The sequence below is a fragment of the Cebidichthys violaceus genome, unplaced genomic scaffold (genome assembly GCF_023349555.1).
Source record: "Cebidichthys violaceus isolate CVI_PGR_0920_01 unplaced genomic scaffold, fCebVio1.0.p SCAF_6, whole genome shotgun sequence".
Taxonomy (NCBI): Eukaryota; Metazoa; Chordata; class Actinopteri; order Perciformes; family Stichaeidae; genus Cebidichthys; species Cebidichthys violaceus.
This window is the reverse complement of record NW_027176816.1, coordinates 11120880-11141627: the sequence shown is the minus strand read 5'-3', so window position 1 is coordinate 11141627 and position 20748 is coordinate 11120880. Positions and strand designations below refer to the sequence as shown.

General features: G+C 39.6%; 2 protein-coding genes across 2 annotated transcripts; one reads left to right on the top strand and one right to left on the bottom strand.

Annotated features, from left to right (window-relative positions):
* Nucleotides 1–4633: 4633 nt before the first annotated feature.
* LOC137889098 (uncharacterized) lies at nt 4634–12346 on the bottom strand. Its single transcript, XM_068732727.1, has 5 exons — nt 12341–12346; nt 11961–12259; nt 10625–10707; nt 7397–7695; nt 4634–6452 (listed from the first exon to the last, which is right to left on the bottom strand). Exons 1-5 carry the CDS (start codon nt 12344–12346, stop codon nt 6420–6422), a joined length of 720 nt encoding a protein of 239 aa, XP_068588828.1. The 3' UTR covers nt 4634–6419.
* Nucleotides 10407–20139, top strand: dalrd3 (DALR anticodon binding domain containing 3). The gene is made up of 13 exons (XM_068733058.1): nt 10407–10875; nt 11969–12276; nt 12545–12855; nt 14204–14262; nt 14442–14543; nt 14655–14719; nt 15074–15132; nt 15329–15411; nt 16248–16374; nt 16650–16708; nt 16872–16988; nt 17093–17161; nt 17644–20139. Exons 1-13 carry the CDS (start codon nt 10642–10644, stop codon nt 17761–17763), a joined length of 1713 nt encoding a protein of 570 aa, XP_068589159.1. The 5' UTR covers nt 10407–10641; the 3' UTR covers nt 17764–20139.
* The last annotated feature ends 609 nt before the right edge of the window (nt 20140–20748 follow it).

Below are 20748 nucleotides of genomic sequence, written 5' to 3'. Positions count from 1 at the left end.
AAAAGAAGTAATATTTTCACTCTGCTTATATGTAGGTGTCATTATGTGCCTCAAGCTGCCAGTACCAACAGTAGTCAGAGTAGTGCCACCAGGCGTCAGCCGGGTGGCACTAGGCGTCAGAGGAGTGGGCCCCCCTGGTCCGTGTACGTTTTTTTTTTCTTTTGAAGAGCGACGCAAAGTAAGACAGGTAGTCCGGAAGTAAACAAATGTCAAAATAAAAGTGAAGGCAATAGAATGACCGTATGCAAGTCAACTGTTAGTCTATGGTGCAAGCACATACCAGGGTAACATTAGAATAACAATAAATAAATATAAATAAATAAACGTGGGCCGATGGGAGTATGCTAGCAACAATAGTTGACTACATGCGATTTAATATTAAGTTATCCATGTACACAGCAATAATCTTCTACTACTTTTCGATTAATCTGTTTATTGTTTGATGCAATACAGTTCGTAATATAGTTTAATCAAAATCCTATCGTGACAACAATGGGTGTTGTCAGGAAATGTGGCTCCACCCGCTCAGCTCGGCAGCTTATTGACGGGTGCCGAACGAGTGCCGCTCGCTTGCCGCAGTTGTGGTACCTGACTGACGCCTGACTGACGCTTGACTGACGCCTGACTGACGCTTGCCGCTGAAGTGCCACTGAGGTGCCAGTGCCACAAGGAGGATCTCACTGTCTCTCTAACTGTAGGTCGATGCACCCTCCAACTAGATTGATGTGTTATGCACAACATTACCACAAATATGTCTTTCTATGAACTGTTGGAAGTCTCTTACCAAACCGTAGAATGTTAGCTGGTGTCAGCCGAGTTTTGTTTGAGATCGCTAGACAAGATATGTCATTTTTTGAGTTATTTCAACAAGGCAATTCAAAGTGCTTCACATAAAACCATTAAAAGCATCAAAACATAAGGAAAGTTGTAGTATGTGTTAAAAGCCATCGTATATGTGAAAATGTATTTTAAAAAATCAAAAAAGGCGTAATATAGCAAACCAAATAAATGTAATAAAATAGGCATAGTATAGTATGTCGAAAACGTTTTAAATCATAGTATAGTATTTAAAAAAAACGTAGAAATTATGTTAAAAGTAAAAAATTCATAGTATGTAAAAAAAAAGCATTGTATCATACATAAAAAACAGTACTAAAGTCATAGTATAATACGTTAAAAAAAAAACGTCACAGAATATTAGACTAAAAAGTAATAATGTCATAAAAGACATAGTATAGTAGAGTATTGTTTTTTTAAGTAATTAAAAAGTCAATGTATAGTATTTAGAAGGTCATAATATAGTATGTCATAAATATGTAATTGTATGCTGTTCATGGTATATTACGCCATCAAAATATTACATAAAGTCATGCAAATGTCACTGTATAGTTGCATTAAAAATGTCATTAAAAATGTCATAATATAGAATTCCATAACAATGCCATAGCATAGTATGCCATGAATGTATAGTATACGCCATCAATAAAAGTCCCAACAATGTTGTTAAAAAGCAGTATAAAAAAAAGTCAAACATGTCTTAGTATAGGAAGCCATAAAACGTCATACAAATGTCAGTGTAGTTGCCTTCCACATATTATTTTGTTGTTCATACTGCTTCAGGTGCAGCTGCACCATATGATGACAGGGTTTGCCCAGAGAACCTGATACCAAGTGAGTAAAATGTAGGACTTCAAACACTGAATGCATCCAATCAGATAACATACTAACATAGAATAACTGAACCAAGTTCAAAACTTGGGAGTGAATCCCAGGTTTCCTCCATCAAAGAACAAGCAGCCACCTTCTCTCCACCTACCTCACCTTGCATCTTCATGCTGGAGGTCTCCAGGGTGGATCAGGTGCTCCGCCAAATCCACCGGACTTTCCAGGGTGAAACCCAGACGGACCGGTGGGAGTCCTCCGGTCACACTCCGCTGGTCACACCTGTCTCACATCGTCCATCATGTCACATGCTAATTAACACACATGGAAAGAGTCAGTTTACAGGCCTCAATTAGCCATTGAAATAAAGATCTTGTTTTTTTAAATGTCTAGGTTGTACTTTCAATGACATTTATAAAACTAGCCTTTGTTAACAAGTTGCTGAAAAGTCACTGAATTGAGTGCTGTTGAAACCATGGTGACTTACAGTAAACTGCATGTCTAAAATAAAACAACCTCACCTTTAAACAAACTTTAGAGCATTTTATACCTAAACAACTATATTACTTTTGACATGCAAATCACCAAATTAAAACTGACTGGAAACCTTTGCTGTTACTACCTGTAGTCTCACTGCTTTCACTACTATGAACATGACTAGTACTAATGTCAGTACTAGTAGCATTGCCAGTGGTGGAAAGTTACTAAGTACGTTTACTTAAGTAGGGGAGACCGGGGGCAATTGCTACATTTTTTTTACTCCTTCCTTCATAACTCACAGACTACTTTAAATACACTTATGTACATAAAATATATGCACTAGTTAATAATACAATTCATATATTTTGACTAATAGGGACATAACTATGCTACTAAATGTAATGCAAGAAGTCAGAGTGTTACAATTACCCCCTTGAGTATATTAATTCATTGTTTGAACACATAAAACATATTTCAGTCAAAATAGTATGTTTGTCGATGGGCTGCTATTCTAGAACAAAGTCATTTATTTAAAATTGACCCAATTTAATGTACTTTTACATTCAAGTATGTCAAAGCAGACAAACAAGGAGCTTACGTTGGGCCATGTGGCTCGGGGGCAATCATAACACTGTTTACAATTACTTTTGATACTTAAAGTATATTTTCATGCAAATACTTTTGTACTTTTTCTTAATTGTTTTTTTTTAATGCAGGATGTTTACTTGTAACAGTTGTTTTAGCTTCTGGTTTTGCTACTTTGCCATTTTTATCAGAGTATTTCTTCCTCTACTGACAATAACTTTAACCACCATATCAACCAGCAGCACTAGAAAAACTATTACTGCTGCTTCTAATTCATTGGTGCTTTTTGTATTCCACATATCAAAAGGCAGACTGAACATTAACCGAGTTGAACAATTAAAAATAACATAAAAAAATTAGATGAAGTATGTCGTCAAAATTTAGGATAGCTATGAGTAGTTTTCAAGGCAGTCCTAGCAAATAAAGTAACACCACTGACAAAAAAACACTAAAGGTGGAATTGGACCAAAATTACATGAATACTATTAAACCTGATTTACTGTGACATTTTCAAAGGTTTTCTGGAGACATTTTACATTCGGAAAAACTTAAATTCGAATAAACAAATGTACATATATAAAAATCAGCTAAGCAGCAAAGAGCAACATGTGTTGGGGCTGGTTCACTCAAATTACAGCTAAACTCACCTACCTCCAGCAGTATCTCGATGAACTAGGTTTTATTTGTCCAGGTTTTTAAATAATGTCTCTGAAATTTTGTTTTTCATGCTTCACAGCTCTGAAAAACGGTTTTAATGAGGTAATTAAAGTATAAAAATATTTCACACTGGGGGCTGTTTTGTCACTTTAACTAGGGCAAACATGTAAGAACTGGCAAAAATGTAAAAGATCAGAATAAAACATTAAGTCAGTCAAGGTTCACATACGGTCAATACACCTTCTAAAATAAATGTATTTATCCACAAGACAAACGGCAATCAGCTTGCAGAATGAACACATTATACTTCATCTGTGTGTCCAAAAATATATAAATGTCTGAAAACTCATAACATATGACATTTGAATTATACCTAATCAATACAGGTTGGATAAATAACTTGAAAGCACTTAAAGGCAAGAAAAGACATCAAACTTTATGATTTTAAGCACTCAGTTTTCGTGTAAAGAAGAAATCCACCTTACAAAAATGAGCATTTATGTTGACTGAGAGTAATAGCTAGTAGTAGGTGTGTGTCTCCAGCAGGGAGCAGGGACGGGGAGGGAGTGGACAAAGAGAGGAAAGGAGGAGTTTTGTCTGATCAGGAGAAGTGAAAGTGAAATGAATCTCTCCAGTATTTAAAGAGGAAGTTTGAACTCTCAGAAATGTTGGCAGACGGGACTACAGAGGAGGACGCGCTGCTTTGAGATGTCGGTGAGCCGGAGAACTTTTAGACACTATTCTTCAAACTTTATAATCATGACAATACTTTATACTGGTGTCTTTTTGTACTTTCACTTTGCTTTCACTCTATTGGCTTTAAGTGCCAAATCCTCATTCAACCTCTCTCTGTCTCCTGCTTTGACTTCTTAAACTTTGTCCTCACATTCTTCTCATAAAATCTTGTTTTACTGCTTGTAAAACTGTTTGTGGTTGTCCCTTCATTCCTCTTATTGTTGGAAGGAGCCTTCAGGTGCCCTTATAAAGAGTTCAAGTAGCCTATAGGGGACAAACTGAAAGTGTCTTTAAGTCCTCTATTTTTTTCAAAAACTGCCTCTTTTACTTCAAGGTTTAGTTCTCTTTAATTTTTTCAAGCCTTTGAGGACATGAGCAATTCATACAGCTTCAAATTAGGGTCAAAAAGCTATTTTTAGTTCCACAAGAAGAGTCCTATGATGTAAATGTCTTCCTCAAGTTTTGTTTTCAGCTCTCTCCTTCCTTCTATCGTTCTATCAGTTCTTCCTTGTCAGGCTCACCTCGTCGCTCAACGGATGATAAACAACAGGTTTTTCAAGACGGTACACCAAACACAAAGATATAAAAAGCTGCAACTAAAAGAACTGAAGTCAGATTAATTAAACGTAAAGTCACCTTTTTCTCACTGTTAACCTTTTTTATTTCCTTTTCTTTTAGCTGCGTTAACCTGACCAGACCAGAGTTTGGACCTGAAGCTTGTTTTGGTGGGTGGGATTGTAACGGAACCCATAATGCAGCTGTGATTCTTGGCTCCAGCTGGTTATGGGGTCCGTTTCCATCCCACAATGCACAGGACATCCTGAGCAGACGAGCTGAGGTTGAGCACTTCTCCTTAAACATGATACAAACCATTAATCATATCAGATTACTATGCATTTCTTAAGTCAGCCTCCGTTTAAAAATGAATTCATCTAATTTCAGTTGAAAACTTTATTGACCCTTAAAAAGGAAGAACCAAACAACAGAATTCAAAACACTGGTAATGGTGTGGAACAGTAGAGAAGTATGTTCAGTTGAAGCAAACATACCAGCTGACAGAGCCACACATAAAACCAAAGTCTCTAGTTTATAATTTAACCATTCTCATTCAGGTGGTGCATTCAAGCTGGAATGATGAGTATTGTTTCTTTCAAAATGAAAAACAAGGAAAGTGAAACTAACAGTGGTGTGGCCTGTGTTGAACGCTGTGTTGCCATTTTGAACAGAATAAATGAGAGTGTAATGACTGAATGGATTTAGTTTCTCTGATGCAGAAGGTGTTTTTCCTCAATGACACGTTTTCTCCCGGATTGCCGACAACAGTAAACGCAACCGGGAATATCGTGTCAGCCAAGAATGACACCTCGAACCGCGACATGAGCGCCTATTGCCAATCATTTTAGGTCTCAGTTTGTACAATGTAATTATCGTTTTTTTGTATAATATTTTCAAATGGATAAATCTCAGAATTTGAAACTATCAGTCACTGTGTATATTTTTTTTCACCACACATTATTTATGACCTGCGCTCTCAGCAACATTTTCTCTAAATGCCAAATATAAAAACAAGGTTACCAGTAACTGTTATCAATTACTGAAGTCACACATTGTAATAGGTCATATATAAAAATCCTAAATGAAACCAAATGCTTTGTTAAAGTTTCCTACAACAAAAGGTATGTTGCCAGTATGATTTGTTTAGCTTTTGCTGAAGAGTTTGATTCACGGTTCACACTAACATGCTCAGGTGAGGTTGCAGAAGAGGTTTTGTTCTTCCATCCACAAATGAGACACTACTTTATATTTTTGTGAGACTCTTTTGCCAACTTTCATGTCAACTGAAAGCCAAGTTCACACTGCAGGTGTTAATTCTCCAAAGTCATGACACAGATCTGATGTTCTGAGTCACACATTCAGAGATTTAAAAAAAAAAGAAAATGTATATGTAGGAATAATTATGGGTCTCATGCAAGAACATTTGTATAGTTATCTCAACTCTCTTACTTTTTTTCGTACGGTGGTCTGGTAAGAGTGAGCCACGTCAGATTCAGCAAACGCTCCTAACTTCAGAGAACTGTGTAAACGACCGGCCTAAACGTGACCAATGCCACCTGTGTGTAAATGAGCATGTGTTTATGAGAATAATACAACATAAGGCTACCTACCTGCCCCTTAAGTGTTCATTCATGAAAATGGCACAAAAGAATAGAAAGAAGCACTTTACAGTTCTTTCAGAGACATAAAGGAAAGTGTATACTTTTTAACAGCATCAGGAACAGAATTAAGGGACCAGAGTGCTCTTAATGCCGTGTCACCTGAGGGTCGTACTGTCGCTGAAATAAAGAGGACATGGTTTGTTATAAAAAAATCGTCTCTCGCCACAACAACGTGATCAATGATGAGAGAATAAGTGCTAGTATAGTTCTTGTCAGGCAAGAACTATCCATCGGTCTCTGCCAATATGAGGACGCCGTCTAAAGACATATAGAGATAAATTGAATTTCAATTAGTGCATTATTTAAATACATTTTCAGCTTGAGATATTGCAGTGTTATCAAATAGCATCAATAGCCAATTTTGAAATATATTTTATATATTATGTGTAATTTACATACGATTTTGTTGCTTCTTTTATTATGCGTTTGTACTTGAGAGAAAAGAGGAAATTGGTGAATGCGGCAAGTTCTCCTACATCACTTGAAAAGCCACTTCAGAACAAATCTGTTCGTACGAGCTGGTTTTTTAATATGAGGCCCAATATGTCTAAATTTATCCAGATGCTTTGATAGGCTCGACACTATTATACATATAAATCCAACTATTCATAGTCTAACTAGCCAATTTAAATGAGCTTCATCATTTGGAGTTTATAGTTATAAATGTTGTATAACTTTTAGTTTATTGCATGCCTAAATAACATTAGCTTATGCTAATTATATTTAGAAATGGAATTCTGCGGCTACAATCGACTGTTATGATGCAGCTTCATTGTTCCTTTCAATTTATCTTTTGTTGTTCAAGTTTCATCACCACTGTCAGTTTACAATGGTGTCGTTTTAGGGTTAACAAATGAAAAGTGAATCAGAACGGAGCGTGAAGGCCTGTAGTGTGAACATGATCTGTTTTTTTTTAACCTGAATTTGGATACAAGTGAGCAGAGTTGAGGTTTATCTCAGTCATTTTTCTGTGTATTGTTGATAAATAAAGTGGAAATAAAGCAATGTGGAATAGGCACAAGTCAGCTGGTGGAGGAGCATGTCAGAGGTGTTCCCTTCACCTGAATAACTCTGTCGTACGCCATCGTCACCCACACAGGAAGTGTCAAGTCAGCGACCTGAAGGAACCTAGACAGTATGCTGTCCACGAGATTGAGGTGTCTCTCGTGGTTCTCTCGGTTGATCCTTTCATGCATGGCCACCAGCTGACTCATTAGATTGTTCTGCATCTCCTTCTCATGGTCCATCAACCTCTGTAGCCGGGCATCCTCCTGCGCCTGCATGGACGCGTCCACCTCTCGGAGCAGGGTGACCGTCGTCGACACAAACGTAGAGACTTGCCCCATCACCGTTGTGTACGCTAGAAAACAAAAAGACGGTGCAGCCAGTTAGGGACACATGCTTCAAAAAACTGGACCTGAAACTAAACGATTATGGAGGTGAAAGAGCAGACTTTCAGCTGTATGGTGTTTGCAATCATTAAACATTATCGTCATATCTTCTTTTTAAATCCAATGTGCTGGATAATAAGTTAAATATACAAGTGGGCTGACACCCGCCCGCTCGATCACTGAGAGCACTGTGATTAAAGCAGACACTTCAATCTTCACCTTAAGAGGACAAATAACATTAAGCAAACAGATTTATTAAGTTGGGGTTGTTTTCAGATGAAACCTACACAACGAAAGGATATTAGACCAACTGTACACAAAATATGGAAGCAGTCGCAGCTTTGCCTCAAAGTCAGGAAAAACCCAGCTGATTCTCCTCTTTAAAAACCATCAATGTTCTTTTATCTCCACGACTCATGAGAATGTATGCAAAAATAACATAACAGACCATAACTTGATTTTTGAGAAGTAGAAGGAGTAACTTTTCACATGACTTTGAGGAGGAATAGAGACAAATACTTCCTCATTCTGTGGCTGCTTGTGGAAGCAGTGCTCAGTTAAAGGGAATTTTAAACCTGGAATATGTGGGCTGTTTGTCTGACTTCATGTGAGAAGATGTAAAGCTGCTTTCCCACTGGACAAAAAACCCCACCAACAACCACTGACATCTGGCTTTTGTCTTTAGTGAGAAATTATAATCGGCATTCATTCCTGGGAGAAATGACCGCCAGAGTCACGGCTATTTATCGGCTCCAGCTCCAAATCGCCAGTGATGGAAACATGACACCCGGGAGGACACGCCAATTTCTGCCCAATTTCCGTCATTTTCTTTGGTTGGTATTGGGTTTTGTATAATTTGGTGTGTACCGTTTGTGTCTGTTTTTGCCATATTGTAGTCATAGCACACAGTATGCAGTTTAAAAAGTCTCATTGTTGGAAAAATCTCTTATGGAATCATTTATCTCCTTTCTGTTCTATATGCAAAGAGGAATGTACAAAACAGTAAGCTAAATGCAATTTATGTTACTATCTAGCAATGAAATAACTACTGGTGTTTTCTGGGACCTCAGGACAAACGACCCTGCAGGTCATCCCTTAACACAGTAATGACAGAAACACATGTGCTTACTGGTGTTAATGGGTTGTAACCGTTTCGATGTGCGGTTCCCCGCGTGAGCATGCCCAAAAACCTGGTGGCACTGCTCGTAAAACGGCCAGTCGACACGGTCGCTCCCGCAGCGGGTGTTCTGCAGGTGGTACTTACTGTACCGTTTCCTCAGCGCCTTCAGTTTGCTGATCACCTGCACGTGAGACCGGTACACCCACACATCTTGCATTTATGTATGCAAAATGTCACATATATAAATCAATATGTTTACAATGCATTCAGTTTTATATTTATCTTGTTCAACGTGTATGACATGTTTACAGTCGATTTTGATATTATTCATAATTTTAAACAATATCTTTCAATCAAGTCTCTAAAGTAACATTTGTAAATTTGGAGAAATATAGATTTGTTGGATACATAGTATAACATTTCAATTTCTACTTCTTTAATCTTATTGGCAATACAGAATTTATATGGAAATAGCTATGCCCTCTGCCAATCAGTACCTACAAAAAATGTCCCAAAAAGCTTTTCCTCTAGGAATAATTTTCCTTTCTTTGACATGCTAGTCTATTGAAGATCACTCGTCTATAGAGTAGCAGCTAAATATATATATATATATATATATATATATATGTATATATCAATCGCATGAAAGTATTTGCGATGTTGCTCTTTTTAAAGTAATTAATTAAAATAATAATACAGTTTATTATATCATTAATTAAAGTGTTATTAAATAGTTGCAATACTTAAAAAAATAATGACAAACGATTTTATTTAACAATATAGTTTAGGATCACACACACACACACACACACACACACACACACACACACACACACTAGGCCTATAACTACACTTGACTGAAAATATATGCTGAACGTCTCTTTTCAAAACCATGGCTGTCAATAGGCCTCTATGCCAGTCGCCATTGAGGGGGAAATTTTCTCACATTTGGCCACAAAAGCTTCAGTGAAGTCTGGCCTGACGCGTATACCTAAGATGTAGGAAGTAGTTGCAGCATTGCAGTAGCAAATACGGCATATGCATCGTCATTGTTTATGGCAATGATGTCAGAGAAGAAGGACTGCCTTGTATTTCTCTGTTTTCACTAAAATACCATGTTCTGAGTGTCATCAAACTCAGGGATGATCAATAAGAGCAACACCGACCCCACAACCTTAGAAATATTAAGAGCCTTGGAGTTGATCAAGTCCAGAGTGTGCCCCTGGAGGTTAAAACCACCAACAATAGACAGCAGCCTACGCAGTCAGTCAATGCAGATGATAGAAAGCAGGTCAGTAAATCATATTTAGGTGACCTGAAGATATTTAGAAATGCAGCTCATCATAAGAAATTAAATTGAAGACCTATAATAGAAGCACATATTCTATTAGACACCTGGTTGCACTAGAAGAAAATGTTAAACAAATTACAGAAAAGTATGTGTCCACATAGTTTTGGCCAGACAGTGTAGTTAAGATTGCAGTTACTCTACCACAAACTAGATGGCGCTATTAGGCAAATTCCACTGGTCCTACACGGAAACCCCCCTCGGAAGAAACAGATTGCACTTCACTGGTTCCGCAAAAGAGAAAAACATCCAATGCAGTCCTCCTTTACAGCCAATATCTGACATCGATCAGTGATTAACCGTGCGGCAGGGAACTGGCATGTAATTCGGCAGTGCAAGCTTTTAGCCAGCATAGACACCAGTGAGACGGCGTTTGACAAGAAGACATGAGCAGGGTGTGGATGTGCCGATAGCCTGGTAGCAAGCTCACCTGTCCGTGTGCTGGTGATGGAGAATATCGAGGAGTCTTCGCCCCTCCGGATCACCCCGACCGTCCGGGCGCTGAGCTCCGCACTGCGGGGGAAGCGTGAAAATGTCCCCGATTACAGCCAGCTAAACGGCGACAGGATCTTCCCAGAACCGGAGAAGCTTTGGTTCAAGGAGAGCAGCGCTAAAAACCTGCGTAACAGGGACTTCTTGTCTCCGACCACGATGCTTAACACGCTGTATGCGGACGGGCAGGTTGGTTTAACTGATACCTGTTGGGGTTTTGATAGTAATGTAACGGGCTCCTTGCTCATTTCAATGTGTTTGTGCCTTATTCATGTGTTTCTGTTGACGCTAGATGCACTGACAGACGTGTTTTTAAAGCCGGAATCATAGCCGGGCATGTTAAACATCGCTGGTTCACGCGTTCAACTTCGTACTGTTTGACATTGTGTTCTTCCACTCAGCATTATAGTTCCGTCCTTGACAGTTGCGCGAGTGATTTTGTTAAGCGCAGTGATATTTAAATGGACGGATGGTGTTTTTCAACGGTTACAAACGTGACTCGGCGTGACCGGAACTCACTGCTTTATAGCGCTCAGCTGAGGCCAATTGCTTGATGAAAGAGGTGAAAGCTGACCTGTTTCCTTCAAAACATCAAATCATAAATATGTTTGGGTGATACTGTCACCGTGACCGCTGACTTAGCCTCATCATGATCGACCAGACATTATCAGCCCGCGGCAGTAATTATTAACCCATGAGTTGCACGTGCAATATGGGTCACACAAACAAGCAGCTAACTTAGCTGAAAACCACGGAGGCCTCTTCCATAGCTTGTTCACATCAATGTCATAAAAAATGTGGCCTATTTCAGTTATGTCCGAGTGTAAATAATTCAAACAAATGTATCTTTGAACCCACACCTCCGGCACGTTGTACACGTGAGCGTGTTCATGCATCCTTGTGTAAGAGGATGTTGATATTTTTTTGCATGTTGTATACTGCATCAAAAGCATGTATGCTGATTTTACAGATACACTCTTGTGGGTTTTTGAAGCAGATACCACGATTTGATATTTTTCCACTGACTGAGTGCATTTTTGTAATGTTATAACCACACATGCATGTGCAAAAGTTGTTCAGACAGATATCTGAAGGTAAAAGCTATTAAGAATATTACTAGTATAAAATTACATTAAAGTAAAACATCATCTCGTACCTACTTGGCATACATCCACATGTATTTACCCTGACATCGTTCCCTCCTCAAACATTCACATATACCTTTTGTTAATGCATGCATATACTGTATATGAGTTTCTAATTGCTCCCTTTACCTGCCCAGGTCCCTCCAGCAGTGATGTCCAGGGTACTGTCCCTCCGTGGCAGTGGGATTCTCCCCGTGGCTGGTGGGGAGGTAATGGGTGAGGGCTTGAGGGTGAGGGTGGACCGGCCCGCAGCCTTCAAGGCTGTCCTGGCAGATGGAGCCACAGAGTACCTGAAGCCCTCGAGCCAGAACCAGGGCTGTGTGGTGCTCAACTGTCCTGCGCTGCACCCTAAACCCAACACACCCACTCCTGAAACACTGACTCTGGGCCATCTGAGGACTGTTCTGTTGTCTGATCACATGGGGGCGCTGTTGAGAAGACAGGGGTGAGTTTCTGGGTCAATTGCACATTTCTAAATTGTCCACACACATGCACTTCCTTTAAGTTACCGTCATCCTAAACAAATTCATCCGTGCTGTATTTTTTACTTCTTCTTTCTTTTATAGCAGTTTGTAGATGTCACCGTGGGCTCAATATTTTCTGACAAATAAAAGACTAAATGATTCATTAATTGCTCATGAAGATAGTTGTTAAATGCAGCCGTAGATTGAAATGGCAGCTGTGATCAGTACCAATCTCCTTACCTGTCTCAGATTTGCAGTGTCCTATTGCCCCAGGCTCCCCGAAGACAGCGACATCATCACCTTTCTCCGAGCTCTGGGCATTGATTGGCCGACAGCCCCAGCCAACTGGACCAACGAGGGGCGGGAGGAGAAGATTCAGGAGGCTCTGGAGAACTCCCCGTACAGAGAGAGGGAAACGGAGAGAGGCAGGAGGACCAGCGGAGGAGGAGGGAGGAAGGCGGAGGAGGGGGAGAACGAGGGAGCTCTCAGGGTCAACCTGAAACGAGTGTTCCAGGAGGAGGGGCTGCTGGGATACGACCCCAGCCTTGGTACCTGCATAGGTGAGGTCACTAGGAGATTTCATGAGCAGATGTTTTGAGATATCTGTCTGAGATTTGACAATAGAGCCATGTAGTGCTCCATGCGTTGAAAATAGAATTTTAGAAACTCAACAAATTGCTGGTTAGTCAAAGAAACACTGACAAGTTTGGGTTTTACAGAGAGGTACATGCTAGAAGTATTTCTTGGCCAGGCCAGTAAGGTAACCATGAGTTTGCCAGGCAACCATCAGAAACTCTTACACTTCTTCCTAACTGCATGCATTCCTAATGAGCAAAAATCTGATTGTTTCAGTTTTTCCTAATGGAAACCTGATCCGTGCATCAACGAACAATCTAAGCGAGTTCTTGCTTGTTTGAAAAAAAATACTCGCTGACTTTATATTTGCAATATTTGTGTGACCCATTTAAAACTACCATTTCAATTTTCCATAGGGTTGCTAGAGGTCAAAATTCCACAGGGCAGCTTTAACAGACGGATATGAGAGTGAATTTAACTGACTTTGTTAGTCAGAGTTTTGCTGCATCTCACAAATAAACTGAATAAACTCACAAAACGTCACCAATATCATTAGTCTGAAATGATAATAAATCCTTAATTCACAGAATAAGATGTGAAAATATGGCGGCTCTACACGCTGTTGCCCTCCACTGTGTCTCTCTGCCATTCCCTGGCTGTAGCGGCTCGTTGGCAGCTCTCTTTCCTTCTTTAGAGGAAGACCATTTAATAAGAAAAATCCAATGGCAAAAAATCGCACCGAAATTGCACTTGCTCAGTGGTCCAGTTTATCTTTGGGGTACTGAAGAAGGTCTCCAGCAAACCTTTCATGCATAGTAATGCACACACGGCTTTCTCTCTCTGGGTTGTCGTCAGCGACAGCATCCGACAAAAAAACTGCCCACTCTGACATTCATTAGAGCAGAATGATTGTTCTGTTGGCATCGGAGGGCAATTGGAGCAAAGGCACCACCAGTTGGGGTTTGCTCTAAGCAGCTCATGTTTAGAGTCCCTGCCGCCACATCACCCCCGCTGCAGCCTTGAGCTCTCTGGCTGAATATACGAGTCAGCTAAAACACTGTCAAATCTACACCGTAAACTGTACACATCCTCTGTACCCATATTTTGGGATGCCATTGTATCTGTTGGAAAGGTAACACAAGCAAAGAGAACAAGGAAGATTTTGAGCGTCATTGCACCCCACAGCTACCGAAGCTGAGTCAGCACGCGTCCCACTATATACCAAACTCAGATAGGCAGAGATAAGGTTGAAAATCAGCAAATTTGAGCAGGAAAAGAGATAGTTGGTATTGTATATTTACTAGTAGGACATTGTTGGTATGTCTGTTTCAGTACACAGAGACAGTGTTTCTCACCTGGCTCAACTGGACCTAGCCACAACCGACTGCACAGTAAGACACACACACACACACACACACACACACACACACACACACACACACACACACACACACACACACACACAGCTTTGCAGTATTCAAACACACGGATGATTTCCTTTTTTCTCCATTTAAAAACTACAGAAAAAAACAAAGCATTGATTCATATGTCTTCGCTGCCTCCTTTATAGGTAGCCATGGCAACAGCCTTACATGTGACCTCCTGTCAGGATGAGTTCCGTCAGCAGCAGATAGCGGTGCTGTGGAGAGCCAGTGGAGCAACACACACACAGGTAACAACAACACACACACACACACACACACACACACACACACACACACACACACAATCATGTGTTGCACTGTGTTCTTATTTTTACCTGCTCCGCTCTCTGTGTCTGCAGAGACATCTGGTGTGTGGGCCTGTGAAGACTCCTGGTTCTCACCTCACGGCTGCACAATATCTGCAGTAAGACACATCACTGTCTTTGTCTACTGTTGTGTCTCTTCTCTTGTCCTCTCTTGTCTTTCCTCCTGTCGTTGTCTTTAGATTCCTTTATCTTCCCTCCGTCTCCACTTGTCTTCCCCTTCTTTTCTCCGTCTAGCTCTCCACCAGACAGACGTTTATTATCACAAAAGACACTCTCACTCGGATCTTGTGTGCACTGTGTAATTGCAGCTCTAATTAAACTAAACTAAAAGAACACTAATGGGCGTTGATGGCGCTATCTTCATCTCTGCGTTATCGCTGCATATTTTTAGCCCCCAAGCTGTCTTGTGTTAACGAGGCTCCTACTGTTGCTTTCTTCCTCCTTTGCTCCAGGCTGAGAAGAGGTCAGATGAAGGAGGCCTCAGAGATGAAGTATGGAGATCAAGTAGAAGGTGTGTGTGTGTGTGTGTGTGTGTGTGTGTGTGTGTGTGTGTGTGTGTGTGTGTGTGTGTGTGTGTGTGTGTGTGTGTGTGTGTGTGTGTGTGTGTTTGTTAATGTACGTACTCATTGTTAATTACATGCTCCTTACTTATCTACAGTTAAGGTGAGTTAACTGGAGTGAAATACTGCCTCTTCTTCCTCTTGTAGGTCAGACGTGGGATGACATCATCAGGGTTATGACGTCTGCCACTGTCAGATTTGAGCTTCTGTCGACGGTCCACACCAGTCCCGTGAGTCATTATCACACCTGTGTGTTTGCACCTGCATGTGTCACACAGGCAGAGTTTGAAATTAACTTTTTTCACTTCCTGCCACTGCGGCAGGCAAGTTTTCTTTGTCAGCCAGCCACAAATTGTATCTGCCACTTTTGAAATCTACAGTATGCTGTAAATGAAGAAAAACCATTTAGATCATTTTGACATCATTGAATGTAAATATGTATATATGTTAAATATATTAACACAAAATTCCAGTGTTTGAATTACACATAAGGGTACTTGCACACATGCATGCACATACATTAATGTGCCCGCCTACATGGAAAAATATACTATTAATACTTTGCAATTCATACATAGAATATTTATCCTGGGACAACGAAGAAACTGAAACATTGTTTGCCGTTGTAATGTAACACTGAACTACAGACTCGCTACACACTGAGCTATTACTTCAGACGAAATCGATCTGTGAGCTACTGGTTTAAATTCAGTGAACTTTGACTGTCAATCAAAACAAATAAGGTTCTACAGCTAAATAGAATTGCTTGTATAAAGCAGTTATGACCAACTTTCAAATGCGTAGTTCTGTCCAATCAAATGTTAACCTTACTAAACGTGTCTTTCTGTTGTGCATTTTCCCTGTCTGCCAAAGTGGTGAATGACCTGACAATTTTACCGCCACTGCCAACAATTAAACCCAAATTTGACGCTGCGTGCATGTGCTTATGTGCTATAAATGGCCATATTGATGGCTGTGTTTGACTTGACAAACTTGACGTGGAAATTGATGACAGTTTGCTCTTTAATTGGTTGAGTAGGAATGACTGACAAAGCTGTCTGTTTAGGTGACACTGGACCTCCAGCGTGAAGGGGGCGTGTCCACCAAAGGGCCGAGAGGAGGTGTGTTTGTGATGTATAACTGTGCCAGGCTGCACACTCTGTTCGACAGCTACGAGAGAGGAGTGGAGAAGGGTGAGAGTTGTGCTCTGCAAGAGATTCATTCATTTTACAGATTCAGATTAATAATACAACATATAATCAACAAGTAAATTGTGATGTAATATTATAAATTAAGATAAAGCTTTATTGATCCTGGGGTGAAATTCACAAGCTACCAAGCGGGTACAAGTTTTTTTTTTTTGTTTTTTTTATTCCATTTTAAGAATGAAACAGCTACAAAACTGTTTGTTTTAAGATTGTATTACATTGTATTGCTCATGTAGTTTTCTGACTTTTTTTATCTGCAGGTTTATACCCTGAAATCCCTGAAGGCTCCCAGCTAGACTTCTCTGCTCTGAAAGAAGAGGTACTACATTACCTTCTATGCTATTCCTCTATGAACTCCTTTCATTTCTTTAGGTTTCCTTTAATTTTATGTTACTTTCTTTCCATTAAAAAATACTCATGTTAGAAGTTCTACCAATATTTCAGTGTTAATCCTACCGTGCTGTCTGTGTTTGGACCAACAGGGCGAGTGGCTTCTCCTGTTCAATTACCTCATCCCCTTCTCCGAGCTGCTGGACCAATCAGGACAAGCGTTGGACAGTGAAAGGGGTGGAGCCAGAGTCAATATTAAGAGTGAACAGGTCAGTGGATTTAGATTCACTGATTACTGAAGGTGTGTATTAAACCAAACTCTGCTGTTAAGATGTTTATCTCACTCATGTATGTGTTTTTTTGTGTTCCTCAGATCTGTAAATTTCTCGTGTCTCTCAGTAAAGACTTCAGCTCGTACTACAACAGAGTCCATGTGCTGGGGGTGAGGATTAATTTACTCTATATATTTATAAACCCTCATTACAGTATATTTATGTATATTATGTATTAATTTATTCACTGAAAAGGAATTATGTGCACATTTTTGGTGATAAATGTCTGTAAATATCTATCAATTTAAGCGTGTGTGTGTGTGTGTGTGTGTGTGTGTGTGTGTGTGTGTGTGTGTGTGTGTGTGTGTGTGTGTGTGTGTGTGTGTTCCCTTCCGGTTTTACATCATATAGAGATTAGTGTGTTAATAGCCCTTTGGCCCCGTCTGGTGACTTTTTGTCACTGACAGAATGTGATTACTGTCACACAAAAAACAAAAAACCCATCAGTTCAGTCTGAGGTTAGCAATATTTCATATTTTTCTTTGTCTCTTTCTAAATCTCCCTTTCATGCCATCATCACCTCTCTTTTTTCTCTTTCTTTAACTCCCCCACACACTTTCTCTTTCTCTCGTCTTTTTGTTTTTCCTTCCAGGAGCCATTGCCTCATCTCTTCAACCAGATGTTTTGTCGTCTGCATTTGTTGAGAGCATTGAGAGAGCTCTACCACAGCGCTCTGGACACTCTTAACCTTCCACCCATCAGGCAACTATAGCTTAGTCTTAATTCACTCACCCTGTGATCACTGTTGGCCCTACTTCCCCATCCATCTCACACAGTTGCCTATGTTTTGCAATTGTAGTTTCATCGCGTACACGTCTTTCAGCTAAGACACAGTCACCTTTTCCCTCATTTTGTCAGAAAATTTTGTGACTAGGATCTGTTCCATGGAGACTGCAAGAAGTTAATGGTGCCCCCCCCCCCCCCCCCATCTTCTGTTGCTAAAACACAAGTGTCTTAGTCACTGCCTAAAGAAAATGTTCTGATTTTAATAAGCCTTGCTTAACTGTTAGAAGTCCCATTTCATGTATGTTACCCACCTTGTATTTATCAATGCCACACAAATATTTATTGTCATTTAAAAAAAAGAAAAGGGTACAGAATATATATTCTGAATATGAGTCTTTATTGCTGTGTTCATCAGATTATTCTGAGCCCTCCGATCACACTTATCCTGCGTGACAAATCACAAATGTTCAGTATCCACCACCCATGTACCAGATGTAACAGATGTGTTCATAAGTTATTTACAAAAAATTAGGGCATTGCGCCATAACGTTAAGAAATGCATGACATGGCATGAAAATAATATATATGAAGAGTTTTATGCCAAAAAGTGTTATTTATAAATTTTGGTAATGACCTAAAGTTGACCCTTGAAATGTGAAACGTGTTCCCATTTCAGCCTCAGTACTACTGTCTGTTGAAATGTGCCATAGCTTGTTTTAACTCTCCGATGCACATTATTTTGTAAGTTGGTGTTTTTTTAAGGTGAATATCTCAAGTTGGAACAAAACAATTAATATACACAAGTTTTAAATCTACTACTCACTTCTCACTAAATGATGCTTGTCCCTTATTGGTCTATGGATTTTTGCATGGACTTTTTTTTTTTTTTTTACATGTTACTTTCTTTAGAAAAGGGAATGGGATATTTACAACATCCTAATTATTTTCAATCACCGGCTTGTTAACCACAGCTGTAATTACCGCAGTATTAAAGCAGGAGAGATGCACAAAAAGGGACTTTGATTTTTTCCTACCTTTAAAGTGTTCATTGTCTCACTGTTTGTGTAAACACATGTACTGTATTTAATAGGTACACTATGTTCACTTTAGCCATTGTTGTGTTTCTCTTGATGCCATGTTTTAACCCCTAAGGCCTCACAGTTCTGACCTTCTTCTCCCATCTCTCTTTCTTTTCTCCCTCCTCTTTGCCACCCTTACTCCCATCTCTCTGCTAAGAGCCCTTCTATTCCTTTATCCTCTACTGTATTATATACTCACATTCAGAGCTTAAGCTTGCCTGTCCTAATTTTCGTGCCACTGGGTTTGGAAGTTCAAGTATTTTTCTATCCGTTTTCTTCATGGACATGATGAAATTCAAGACTCAAATGCTTTTAACAATTGGAGCAAAAATAAAGAATTAGTTTGTCATCCAATAAAGCCTTGTGACAGATATACAAATATAAATCACTGTAACAGCTGATAACATTTACAGCTCAACTTCATAGAACCTTCCTTCCTGTCCTAAAGTCTTTAAGTGTATCTGTCCCCCGTCTGAATGTAAATACTACTGTCAAACTCTCCTACACACATCTGTCCGCCTACAGTTTCAGTGTCTCTCCTGTCTGCAGAATTAAAATAACCATGGCAGACTCTCCCGCTGTTGTGTTTGTCTCTGAGAGATGTACATACTGACACTGTTATTCTATAGATAAATCCCCTCATGCTCCACTACAGCACACCACCCTTAGGCCACAGGGATCCAACAATAACCCACACACTGCATACATGGATATACAGTACACGCCGTTAACAGCGATCCATCACTGCAGATACGACCCTGGTGATGTGACGTGCCAATTGTCTTTGCCTTTTTTCTCCCCATTTCCATCCCTTCCTCTCACTTGCTTTTTTTCTTCTCTCCCTTACATTTGCTCTTTTGGACCTCATTCATAAGAGGAATGCACTGATCTATGGCTGATTACAAGCCAAATGTTTGCTTCTTGAACATTTTAATTCCAAATTTGGTGTGCTACATCTAATTTCTGCTGGGATTTATTGCAGGCTAACATTTTTGTTTCCATTATTAACCCAGGTCTGACTCCTGTGGACTATGGTGATAATATTTGCTGTCGTGAAATACAGCGTACACAAGGAGGAAGTGAGAAAAAGCTTTGATGTTTTAGTTTGTCAGTTGAAACTCCTTGCTGCTTTTTATTTCTCCATCTCCACCTGTATCTCTACTGTCAACACAAAGACCTGTGTACTGTATACTACACATAGGCCGGTGTACTGTGTACTACACATATTACTGAAATGCAACTCTTCTTTCATCTTTGCTTTTGAGTAAACCAGTGTCAAAACAGTTGGTTCTGCTTTATTCAAATTGGAAATCCCTACAAACTTTGTATGCAGTTAGATACAGATGCAAATTATTAGGAGTTTTTGAAACAGGATATATATATATATATATATATATATATATATATATATATATATATATATATTGTATTTACCATAACCAGACTCTTATTTCTTTCTTCTATATGTATGTTGTTCTTCCATCACTCTTTTCCTCCTTCCTTTGCTCCTTGTTTGTAGTTTCTCTCCGATTTTCCACCTGTCCTCCTGATTTCCCATTTTTTCCCCTAGCATGTTCCCTTATTTTTCCCTCTTTGCATTCAGTAAGGGAGTAAGAGAAAAAGAAAAGTGGAATGAGATGGCTGGTAACTGATTCAGAAGTTCCTTTAATTAATTAATGTTCTGTGCCCTTTATCTGTGGGACAAATCACATACACACTAGAGACAATAAACTTGTTTTTTTAAGGTCAGCGCTGATATTCAATATATATTTACATTATATATTCACGTGCACACACACACACACACACACACACACACACACACACACACACACACACACACACACACACACACAGCTGTGTCTCTCAACCTTCTTAGCATTGAATCAAAT